Source organism: Cardiocondyla obscurior, linkage group LG04 (assembly GCF_019399895.1).
Source record: "Cardiocondyla obscurior isolate alpha-2009 linkage group LG04, Cobs3.1, whole genome shotgun sequence".
In the NCBI taxonomy this organism is placed as follows: Eukaryota; Metazoa; Arthropoda; class Insecta; order Hymenoptera; family Formicidae; genus Cardiocondyla; species Cardiocondyla obscurior.
In genome coordinates, this window is record NC_091867.1 from 1387683 (window position 1) to 1399973 (window position 12291).

The 12291-nt window shown below is 41.3% G+C and overlaps 1 protein-coding gene across 7 annotated transcripts in view; it reads left to right on the forward strand.

Annotated features, from left to right (window-relative positions):
• Positions 1 to 12291, forward strand: part of Rhogef3 (Rho guanine nucleotide exchange factor 3) — a 79804-nt gene that overhangs the window by 63919 nt on the left and 3594 nt on the right. For 6 of the 7 annotated variants that reach the window (XM_070655483.1, XM_070655485.1, XM_070655488.1 and 3 more), the window contains 11 exons: positions 2015 to 2142; positions 5112 to 5504; positions 5652 to 5754; positions 6041 to 6232; positions 7130 to 7335; positions 8467 to 8567; positions 9900 to 10219; positions 10380 to 10751; positions 10962 to 11324; positions 11488 to 11701; positions 11913 to 12155. In XM_070655483.1, coding sequence (XP_070511584.1) covers positions 2015 to 2142; positions 5112 to 5504; positions 5652 to 5754; positions 6041 to 6232; positions 7130 to 7335; positions 8467 to 8567; positions 9900 to 10219; positions 10380 to 10751; positions 10962 to 11324; positions 11488 to 11701; positions 11913 to 12155 — 2635 coding nt within the window. The remainder of the gene's footprint in view (positions 1 to 2014; positions 2143 to 5111; positions 5505 to 5651; positions 5755 to 6040; positions 6233 to 7129; positions 7336 to 8466; positions 8568 to 9899; positions 10220 to 10379; positions 10752 to 10961; positions 11325 to 11487; positions 11702 to 11912; positions 12156 to 12291) is intronic. The other variant, XM_070655489.1, reaches the window with a different exon arrangement.

Below are 12291 nucleotides of genomic sequence, written 5' to 3' on the forward strand. Positions count from 1 at the left end.
ATAATAAGCAATCAAATTACAGTATCACGAGGGATTTTTTTTTTTTTTGCGCTCCGATATTAATTCCTTCCGAAACGTAAAACTGGCCCCGAGCTAACGATCCATTTAAATATTCCTCTCAGTTAATTGGAGTGTCGACCTGAAAGAAGCCCAGCGTCACTTCTCGAAGTGCCAATAAAAAAATTATTAACTCTGCCAATAACAGCCGCACTCGCTTGTCTTTTAGTCTCAAAACTCGAGCGTGCAGCGTTCATCTTCAACGGGTTCGATTTGTAATTTTTCTCTCGCGACATATTCTCGAAGACTGTCCTCGACACGGTGCGGTACTCGATACCCTTTGAATACCCACGTGGAAAGTTTGCAAAAGTTTTGCGACTACGGGATTGCACGCTACTCGAGATTCATTCGTCATCGCTGATTACTTTCTTCTTAGAACCAGGAGTGTCTTTGTCGCGATATTTCATTCCGGTGAACCTGATGGAAGTACCTCCGCGAATCCCACGCGACTCGCGCTCCTTCGCAGGCACCCAATTTGAGTAATTACCCAGCGATCGGCGACGCGTGAGCGATGGCCCCGATGTCGGTGACGTGGAATACCACCTCGACGGTAGTTGCACCGGCTACACGTAGGGATGCATCGGCATTGCGCTGCACGCGACTGTGGTGTACCGCGACCGTCTGCTGATGACCTACATGCATCATCCGCAGCGACGACGGTCTCGTTATCGTTATCGTCCGATATATCGTGTCGAATTGAAGCAATATACATATTTAATTTTTTTGCCGCTTGAACAGAATGCCCGAATCGCGACATTTCTTAAACGGACCAGGCGGCAGATATTTAATTATAATTTAATAAACATTCGAGTTACCTGTTACGCGAAAGCGTTAAGCGAAATTTCCGTCGAGGTAAAGTTCAAGTAGCACGATCCGTTTTCCATAATTTTCCGTTTGAATCGAGGATAATTATAAAGAGATATATTGAAGAAATGTCGGCAATTTAAGCTAGCGGGATTTTGTGTACGTAATGCGTAAATTTCTCGTCGTGTGGGAATCTTAATTAGTAGAACGTCGCGCCTTGGTGTCGAAGAAGCCGCGGAGATATAATCAACCTTTGTAACTCGGCACCGTTTGCACCTTTTCTCTTTTCCGTCTAACGCATGCTGAGGCGCGCATAAAAGGATGGTCAGAAACCGCGAAATTAAATCTTTCGTTGATTATCACGGGACAAGATGAAGCGATTTTTGCCGCTCGAGGCTGCGACCGACGGATGCGCGAGTGCATCGATCATTTCTAGCTGGGCTTTATTATAAAAACAACAGGATTACAATTCACGCGTGCGCTTCGATAAAAAAACATGACAAAGAGATTAATTTGGGATTTTCGACAAAAATTTACCGGACGACGTTATTATCAGCGCTCTCCGTGATTTACTATCGCGCGTATTTTCGCGGATAATCGTTCCTCGCGAGCTCTTGGAATATACCATTCGCCGTTGAGTCGTAAATAAATAAAACCCAATTCAATTGCAGTTTGCAATTAATCTACCGCGACGAAGAAGCGGCGATGGAAACTGATGAGAGAAAGGATATGGCGAATTGACGATTTTAAATAAAACCAGTTGCCGGGTAACCCACTTAGCGAGGCTTGGTAATATAATATTAGACCCGGTAACCTGGCCAAAGCACGCTCGGTACTGATACAAAGATATGAATGATGAAGCGCATTCGTGCGTGCCTAGTCCAAGCGTGGGAAAGATATACTTACGCACCTTTCTCGGCAGGGGTTATCGATTGCCATTAATATTATGTTGCTAAATATGCCGGTGCACTGGAAATAAATGTCGCTTATTATAATTATTATTTATTACATATTAAGAGACGGGAGGTAAGAGGAGCTCGTTTTTTATTGAGGGCTATATCGAGATGAATTATTCACTGCTTTAGAACTCTAGATAATTATTAACATTTATAAAATTTCCAGCCGTATTCAAACTTTTAACATTTTCTTTCAGCCTCTGCACGATTATAGAGCAAGTGGCCACGCCGGAAGAGAAAGACGACGAATTCCCGGCTTCAGCAAAGCTCAACGACGAATCAAAGCGTCCAGCACTCCGGCGCTCTTGGATAGAAATCACGACAGGTGTGTGCACACGTATGTTTAAATAGTATCAAACATTGACGAATAAACCGGGCAACTTTGTTTCTATCGTTTAAAAAAAATTAATGGCCCCGCGATTGTCGATACAACGGTGCCGAATGATTTATTGAACGTTAGAATAACATCAAAAGTGCCGTGTTGAATCGTTTACTCGTTGTGATCGCATTTCTCGTAAGGTGACGACGGCGAGACCTCCCGGAAAATATCTCCGTATCACGGGAGAAGACTTCCTCGAAACGAGAAATCATTTTAAAAAAACGTCCCGCAGAGGACAAAGGCGAACCGCGTCAAAGGTCGCTGCTGGTCCCACAGAGTGCCGCGTTTTCTGAGCCTTTTCGCAATCTACTAGACCGCCGATCTCCGCGTCGCGTTCACGTGTGTGTGGCCGTGGATACGTACGTGTCGTTAGAAAAGGGCCGTCTATCGAAGAGCGAGTAAGAACGTTATTTCGGATGACCTACCTGGGGTGCATTGACGCTGTGCGTCCGAGCCCACGAACACATACGTGATCAACGGATGTTCTAATTACTGAGCATAGAAAACGCCCTACCGCAGCTTTTTATCTAGTCTACATCTTTTTTCTTTCTCTTTCTCTCTCTCTGTTTCCCTCTTGGCGAAGAGGTCTGTGTAGGTTCTATTCTACCGCCGAAAAGGGCTATCCTTCGTTTTGATAAAGTGAAAACAGAGCTAGAAGATAGCTTCCTTGCTCTTCGTAATCTTTGGCATTCGTGCCGATATTAATTAACTTTGTGTAGCTCGCGATATTTTAGAGAAGGATTTTCGAATAATTAAGCAATTTCGTGATGCAACTAACTTTTTTTTTTTTTTTTTTTTGTGCTACATTGATAAGATCAGGAATAAAATAAATTGTCAAAGTGTTGGCTACATCTAGTATCGTATCGGTTTTCCGATTTTCGCTGGACCTCACAGGATTAACAATCCATGTATCTGCATAGACATGAAACGCTGCATTTCTCTGAATACGGGTCGGCGTCCCGCCGATTGGGAAAAAGATGAAAGGTAGGGTGGATTCTCTACACGAATAAATGGCGCCTTTTGTGGTCGGCTGCCGACCAAGAGAAAGTGAGACAGAAAATGAGAGGCGGAGTGTAAGATGCTGCACTTCCCTCGTCTTGTACCTGATGCGATCGACCCTCAAAAATCTATTCCTGGAAGAGTTCACGGGACACCCAAACCGTGCGTGGAGTATCCGTCCACACGTTCGAAGTCTTCTCGTTCATGCTGAAGCTCTCAGTTGCCGATGAAACGTCGACCGCTGCATATTCTGCCACTGGCTACAGACGAATCGTGAATACTTTACTTCTCCATCACTTTCGCAAAAGTGCCATTTTACTTCGAAAGAGAAACTGTCGCGAGGAAATTTTTAATTTAATTCTGACGGCAGGATATTTTTTTATTCTCGTATATAATTAAATTTCAAGTTCTCTCGTATTATCGCGACGGCATTTAAATACAGACTTGGGAATGTTTCGAGTGTTATTATTGTACGTCGAGATACCGCTTTTGCGGTAATGCGACACGATTCCGTGACAGCAATGTGGTATATAAGGTGTCATCGGAGAGCACAGGATGCGGCCTACACACGAGGAATCACACTAGAAGACAAGGAAGGATAAGGGATCGGCATACGAAAGGAGAGCACTCATTCGTGACAAATATTCTGTATGATGTGGTGCGTGATTCCGATTAAACTGATTCGGACAATTACATCCGTTGTGATGCACTAAGAAATTCCCTTTTAACAATTTAGTTATATATATCGAAATATTTTCCTGAAGCTATACAGGATAATTTTAAAACATGTTTAATTAATTAATTAATTATTTTATTTTCTATTTATTACGTGTTTCTAAACTGACGAATGTTTTTTTTTTTTTTTTTCTTATCCGTCAAATAAAAAAATATCTCATTAACCCGGTACCTCATTAACGTCGCAATATTAACGGCAAACGGATTGCGCGCCTCAAGCATCAATTATCAGAACACTATGATGTAACAACAATTATGAAAATATTTCCCTCGCAACTAACTATTCTGAAGCGCACATTGTATCTGAATATTTTACATCGCGTAAATGTTCGCGCGGTTATAATAATTGCAGCGAAACGTCGTACTTAGAGCAGACTGTTTTAACTTTCTGGTAAATTTGTCTGTTGGACAATTATGTGCCTATCTCTATTTATTAATTTAATTTAATTTTTTTTTTAATAAATAAAGATAGGCTCACATTTATCTGATAAGTAAATTCTCGGAAAGCTCAAACTATCGGCCCTTAGATGATAACTGTGTTATTAAAAAAAAATATATATTTATACGCATTTAGTGGGGAAAATGAAATAAAATTTGTGCCGCGCTTGTTGGCATAAATACCATAAGCGGCTTGACTAACGACGCATGGAAATAAGATCGCCACGTCAATAATTTCACGAATTGCTAACGCAACTTTATTCGTGACACGTTTGCGAAATATTTCAGCCGGTTTCCCCTTTCGCGAACACAGACGCACTTCCGCTATTTCATTTTGAACGGTCGCGCAAGCTGTGAGTTATTAGTCTCGTGTCTTCCTCAGAGTGTAAAGACGCTGCATCGTAATGCGAGGCGTTCGAAGTAAATCACGTAGTTGTCTCTCGTCGATTTTCATCCGAAACCGTTGGTCAGTCGTAACGCTATAAAAAAAAAGAAAGAGAAAAAAAAAAACATATATATGTGACACGAGAAACTAATTTTTAAAGAACCGATTGCTCTCGTAAGGATCGAAAGGGTGCGGTAAACGGGAACGGGGGAGAATTTAATAATTTCAGAAGCGATATCTGGTAGGGAAAGTCAGGAACTTCTTGCTCCGACAATTATGACTTCTTGCTGCTGCCTTCTCATTTAATGCGGGTGTCATTAATATGCTAGGTGAATAACAAAAAAAATCTCATTTGCAGTCGGCAATGGTCCGGTGACGAAGAGGACGACGGGTCGAGGACGGGTCACGTTACAACCGAGCATCCCTTGGCTGAAGCCACGATACCCTTGGTGAATCATTCGAGGCTGCAGGAGCCACCCTCCGTCCTAAATGTCAGCAGCGTGCCCACCGGCGGAAATCAGAATGCTACGCATCGTACACAGAGCCAGCAGGAGAGCGTGTTGCAGAAATTCCGTAAGAGCTTCTCGCTGAGGTTTCACAAGAAGGGCAGTAAGGAGAGCAACGAGGAATGCCCCGTAGAAGACAACGACGGGTCGTTGGACGAGGAGGAAGGCACGGAGACACCTTCTGTAACTACCTCCGATCAAAGCAGCCAGCACAAAGACGACTCCAGCAGCGACCAAAAATTTCGGTTTGTATAATAATTCTCTTGTCTTTTCTTTGACCGCACACGATAGATTTATAAATTCGTACATCTCCAAATATCGTTGTTGCGGCCGTATGCGAATGTCCAGCAGGCGAAAAGAATGATCTAATCATTTTAATCGAATGTCTTTAGGTTTGGCCCTCTCGTTTGGAGAAGCAGCAAAGAGAGGAAAAAGGGTAACAAAGCTGCTCGGAACGCCAAGTGCAACAGCGGAGACAGCGGTATACAGATCGAGGTGAAAAAAGAGAAAGAGATACAAAAAGAGATCGCTCTGTTCTTTGTAAAGGACAAGTTCCGTTTCAAGAGGATGTTCGAATGACGTCTGAGGGTGTTGGAAAGATTACATCGGTTTCTAGAGAACTTAGGTGAATTTACGCGGCTAAAAGGCGTCCTAGTCTTTCGAGCACCTCTCGGACGTCTTTCGAATGATTTCGACGACGTCCTCGAAGCGTTCGTGTTACTTGACGAGATAAGTCGATGGTGGAAATGAAAATCAACGTTTACCTATGAATATATCGTAGATGGTATCTGGTGGATCGGTAACTGGAGGCAGCGGCAGCGGAGTGATGGGAGGTTGCGACAGCTCCGAGTCTCACGACACGGACGATATTCCCGACGACACCGACAGCCCTCCGGCCCTTCGCCGACGGGTTGCCGATAAATTGCGGCCTCAGTCCGAGCTCATTAACCAGATACTGATTGACAAGTTCAAGGTAAATCGTTTACACATTCCCTTCTCTTATCGCCGTTGTGTGACTCACGCCGCTCGGATCTTTGTCACGAAAAACGTTTCAGGTTGCGTTAAACGCTTTTCGTGACACCAAAAATTTTTTTATTGCGACGTAAAAATAATTTATGCAACTCGCGATGGACATTAAAGCCATCCATTATTAACTAATGACACTTGAAATGGTCATTTTCAAGTTTTATTATTTATTTCGAGATTAGTATTGAAACAGCAGTGAATTAGAGAGCGATCTCTTTTATAGAAACGTAATGCCGATTAAATTGAAAAGTTTTTAATTGATTTCCTGTGAAATGAGGATACGCGCAAATAAATGTTTTATTTTTATACAAATTTACATGATAATTACGGTGCTTATCTGCCTTATGGTCGTAACTGTTTCCTTGATAATCAGGATTAGTCACTTCTACGTACGTCCGACCACGTTTGCAAAGATATTCGCTTATGCCGTTCTGTGATAGCTATTTTTATATCGCAAGCGCCAGGATGCCAGACGAGGATATGCATTCGTCATTAGTCGATATGAAGTTATTTACGCGATCGTCCACAATTTAACTCAACGATGTAAAAATACGTTACGTTTGATATTACAGTTGCCTAAAATGTTATTGTACAAAATACAACTGTTGCGTAAAAGTGCCTTTGATTCAAGGAATAATAGCTGATAAAAAACGAATAGTAATGTACCAATAATTAACACATAGACAATATTATTTTTGATTCTTTAATATTTGCATCTGCATCCTAAAATAACTTGATGAGTATCGTGCTTTTTATCGTTAGAACGACGAGTTAATCAATACGTGCGTTTAACGTGGCAGAAATAAATTGCAGTTCCTCATTAAAATCTGCTCGACTGTTCCAGGCGGATTTGCAGAATCGCACGTCGCGACACAATCACGTGCGTCGCACGAATAGTGACCTAGGAGGACAGAGACTGCTCCAGTGGGACACGAGGTCTGGATACGTCCACAATTATCGCAGAATGCTGTCGACTCCGTCGCCGATCAAGACGAGACCGCCCAGGCTCAGCCCGAGGCACTCCTCCCATGATATCGTTACGCTTCGAAGGTGCGTTTAATTATTGTAATCGTGCCTCGTGTTTGAGCAACCCTTGTCGCGTACGCCTCATTAAACCGTCGTCATTTACGAATCACGTCGATTCTTTGCGAAGACCGAAGAAACCCAGGCGACTGTTGCCTTTAAATTCTTGAATTTCTCCCGTGGTGATTGAAAGAGCTTCGAATAAAAAAAAAACATTCAACGGGAAAACAAAATTTTAATTCAGCGATCTATTTTTTTTTTTCTTTTAATAGTATCAGTGTTTATTTATTTATAATATTAATATAAATTTTGCAAGCCAAAGTTTTAAGAACTATTAAGGAATATCTTTGTATTTTTTTTGTACATGTAACATTGCAATAGACGCGTGATTCATTCGCGAGATATATTCTTTGGGCAACGTTCCCTTGGGTTTTCCAAATCGAGGCGAGCATAATCTTTTACTCTCTGCGAATATGAAAAGCTAGCAGTATCGACGAGGCGTTAGAGGAAATGAAAACCATTTTGCGAAACGAAAAAAGACATATCGAACGCTTGTTAACTCCACTCTTTTTAGCCGCACGGCCGTACCTACTACAGCCTGATGCGTTCGCTCGCTGCTTATTTCTTTTTAAATCAATTACATGCCCGACTTCCTTTTACAAACGCGACACTTATTAATTGCAATCCCACATCTCGAATCGACAAACCCCCCAAAAAAAAACACACAAGTGACAACTTGGGAAAATTCTGAAAATTCTTTGTTCTCGGACCTTTCCAGTAAATCGAGGGAGACCAGTGGTAGGTAGACGGGTATTATAACAAATCACCTTTTTAATCTTTCCTCCAGTAAAAGTTGATCCGCCACGCGTAACATACGTATACATACATACATGTGTATGTATACATACCTCTTATCGTGTGTTGTACTCTATATATATATATGTATATATATATATATATATATATTATATACATATGCATATACATATTATACCCACCTATACCGTAATCTGTTGCTGAATGTTGTACCGATATGCTTAATACCTGAGTACACGCTTTTGTCGATCCCCCCTCGCTCGATACGCCGCACGTTAACGCGGTACGGGGACGAATTGATGCCGGACTAACGAATTTTTTTCTTTTTCTCGCGCTCTTTAGTAACGCGAAAGGGAGGAGTTATCGGACAAATTTGAGGCGATCGCTTAGCCAGCCACTGGGAATCAATCAGCTCTCACCACTAATGCGCGCCAAAACCGGAGGTAAGCAAGGTTATCGTATTTGTTTCTGAAACGTCTCTTAATTTCAGATAGACTTGGAGCTCTCTGACGTAGATCACGTTCTTGTCATCTTATCTACCAAGCACGCGTGTGGACTGGGTCACTCTTTTATAACTGTAAAAGACAAGGCCGCACGTCTCTCTTTTAATCGTTGCGGATAAGAGTTACAGTCGGATCATTTTTAATCACACGGAAGATTTGTAATCCTAAGATTTTCATACTCTTCGGACTTGATCTCGGGATTCCTGGTAATATAAAATAATATTAGCAAAAAAAAAAAAAAGAGATACGCAAAGAAACGATATAGAAAGCAAAATTTTTAGCAGTACTTTTACTGACAAAGACAGATATTCTTGTGCGGTAACTGGAATTGCCGGAGAGATTCATGTCGGCACACGTTTGCTAGGTAGATAGAATTCATACGCTAGTAGAAAACCCTCGATGATATCTAGTGCACCGTATACCGCAGAGACCGCCAATTCTCTTTCTCTCTCTTTCTCCCTTCCTCTCTCTATCTTTCTCTCACTCTCTGTCTCTAGACATCATCGTGAAGAGTATTCTGCATGCACACCTTGTAAAAACACTGTTGAAACGTTTACATCGTATTGCTATATCGAATGCACCCTCACGAAAAAGAAAGGAAGGATAATGGGGAAGTGTAATAATCGTGTTCCGTCTGATCCCTGTAAAAACGTTGCTTCGTGTGGAAACGCTTTTGTTTTGCGATAATAGCAAAGAGCCTGGTTCGCCGGAGCACTTCGCGCTTTCGCCGTCTCTCCTTCCCGAGAGTGCGATCAATTGAAAAATGAAATTTGCACATAGATAGTTAACTGAATACTTGGAAGGCAGATAACTCCGGCGAGCTTGGCCAGCTTCTCTCGAGGAATATCATGAAAAGTACTATTTCATTCTTTTTTCGGCCACGTCGGGAGCTGTACACGGTGGACGGTTTTTGGCCTGAGGTCTGATGTACTTGTTACCCCAATAACTTCCAGAGGGATTTCTCCGACAAACGTGAAGCAAGAGTCGTTTACGTTGTGGGACGCTTTGTAGCAATCAATTATTTTACCGAAACTATTGTATGGAAGAATTAAGCTGACACATATTTCTCAAGCGATCTAATTTATATCCTTTTGTTAGATTATCAGCATTTTCTGCGTAATTTCGCGCAGGAATTATATACGCCTTGCTGATTGATTTTTGTTTATCTTTTTACACTTGGTTTAATATTTGAATCAATATTTAATGGGCAATTTGTGCAAAAATATCCTTTTTTTTATTAATATAAAGAAATTTTTTTTGTGAAAAAAATAGGCGCGAGATTACCTGGTGGCAATGTGCTGTCGGAGGACGAGCAGGATGTGAGAGCCGGAACATCGGAGGACGACGAAATGATGTCTGACTCCGAATCTTCGATCGCTTCTTTGACGGATAAAAAAAAATCATTTGAACAGACGATGGATGAGGAAATTGTTATGCTGGCCGAAGCTGTTTGGGACCATGTAGCAATGGAGCCGGAAGAGCTGGCCTTCCGTGCCGGGGACGTGATCGATGTCCTTGATACTCTCGACAGAGATTGGTGGTGGGGCAGTTGTAGAGGAGAGCACGGGTGGTTTCCAGCCGCTTTTGTCAGGGTAAATATTCTCAAAGAATTTTTATACCTTTCAACAAATTATTATATAAAATTTGGCAGAAAGTGGTAATTATAAAAAGAAAAAAAATTATTTGTGACTATGTTATTTATCGAATTTTTAGTAAATTAGTCACAGATTGATATAATAAATATGTTTTTAGCTGCGCGTGAGTCAAGAAGATACAGTGGAAGATTGTCTTGCAGCAATGGCCTCGGGAAGATCCGCGAGTAATCAGCTCAGAAGGCGGACAAGCGTCTCTCTGCTATCAAATGAACAAGTGAGAGCCAGCGTGGTTCGCGAGCTTGTCCACACCGAACGCGATTTTGTTAAGATTTTACGCGACGTGGCTGAGGGTTACATCGCGGAATGCCGTAGACGCACGGACATGTTCACCGAGGAGCAAATTGAAACAATTTTTATCAATCTTGAGGACCTGTTGAACTTTCAGTCTGAGTTTCTAAAGGATCTCGAAGACCGTATTGACTGGAACGCGCCGTACAAAAGCTGCGTCGGCGAGTGCTTCCTCAATCATGTTAGTGATATTATCGAGTTGACGTTCTTTCTTCCTCGTTGATAATTCTATGCATACAAATGATTAACGTCACGAATAGTTACGTTTCTATATTTCTACTTATCTCAACTTTCTTCAGCTATATGTTAAACATTAAAAAAAAATTTGAAAACTTTTATTAATGCATTTAAATAAAGTTTAAGAAAAAAAAAAACGTATTGATTTTTTCAGAAAGCGGGCTTTCGTATGTACTCCGAATATTGTAACAGTCATCCAATGGCCACAGCGACGCTGCAGGAGCTCTACCAGCACAATCGTTATAGCAAATTTTTCGAGGCCTGTCGACTGATGAGAGGTCTCATGGAGATCCCCTTGGACGGATATTTATTAACACCCATCCAACGAATATGTAAATACCCCCTTCAATTGGCAGAGTTACTGAAATACACCAAGTCCGATCATCCAGATTACCACAAGATTCAAGAGGCCTTGGAAGCGATGAGGGACGTTGCAGTGCTGATCAATGAGAGAAAAAGGCGGATGGAGAGTCTAGAAAAATTAGCCGCCTGGCAAATGCGCGTAGAAGGTTGGGAGGTACGTCACTTTTCGCAGTTGTGAATAAAATAAGATAAAAACGAGATATTTTTAAAATGCGCATTTTAAATGATCTCACGAATGCCGATTACCCTCATAGTACGAGCTTTATTCAAAACAATTATCCTGAAATGCATTTAATATCGACGACAATCGGTCGCAGGGTGAGGATCTCATAGAAGTTTCGTCGCAACTTATTTATCAAGGTGATGCAATGAGAGTGAAAAGCGGCATGTGGACGAACAACATCACATTGTTTCTCTTCGATCATCAGCTTGTCTATTGCAAAAAAGACATTCTCAAGCGTCACACTTACGTTTACAAAGGTCGTATTTATCTTGATACTAGCGAGGTCATCGATGTGCCTGACGGAAAAGGTAATATTTAATACCGTGATATTAAAAAAAAAAAAATTGTTAATTCAGAATGTGCTTTTTTCTTTATAAAACAGTAATGACTTATTAATTTGATAATTTTATATAAATTTTTATGCAAAATTCCATTTTATATATAGTATCGTGAACATTAATAAATAATTAAATAAATTGTTAAAAGATAAATTAAATTAATGATCAATTTTCTCCACAGATCTTCAATCGGGAGTAACAGTGAGGCATTGCCTAAAGATATACAGCTGCGTCCGAGACAAGTGGTTGCTTTTCTGTTGCCGCACAGCGGAGGAGAAACGACGGTGGTTAACGGCAATGGCCGAGGAACGAAGAATGGTAAATCAAGACAGAAGTGAAGGATTGGAGTTTCCAGCGGCGGCTAGGCAGCTCGCCAGGCTTGCCGCTAGCAGGCAGCAGAACAGGCCACCGATCAAACCTCGCAGTAAGTATTTACCACTTTGATATTTATAGTCGTGTCATACAATAAAATGTATTTTCCGCTAGTTTTTATTATACAATAACTGGTTTAGTTTTAATTCATTTAGGTTTTTTGACAGCTGTTTTTATTTTCCATTAAC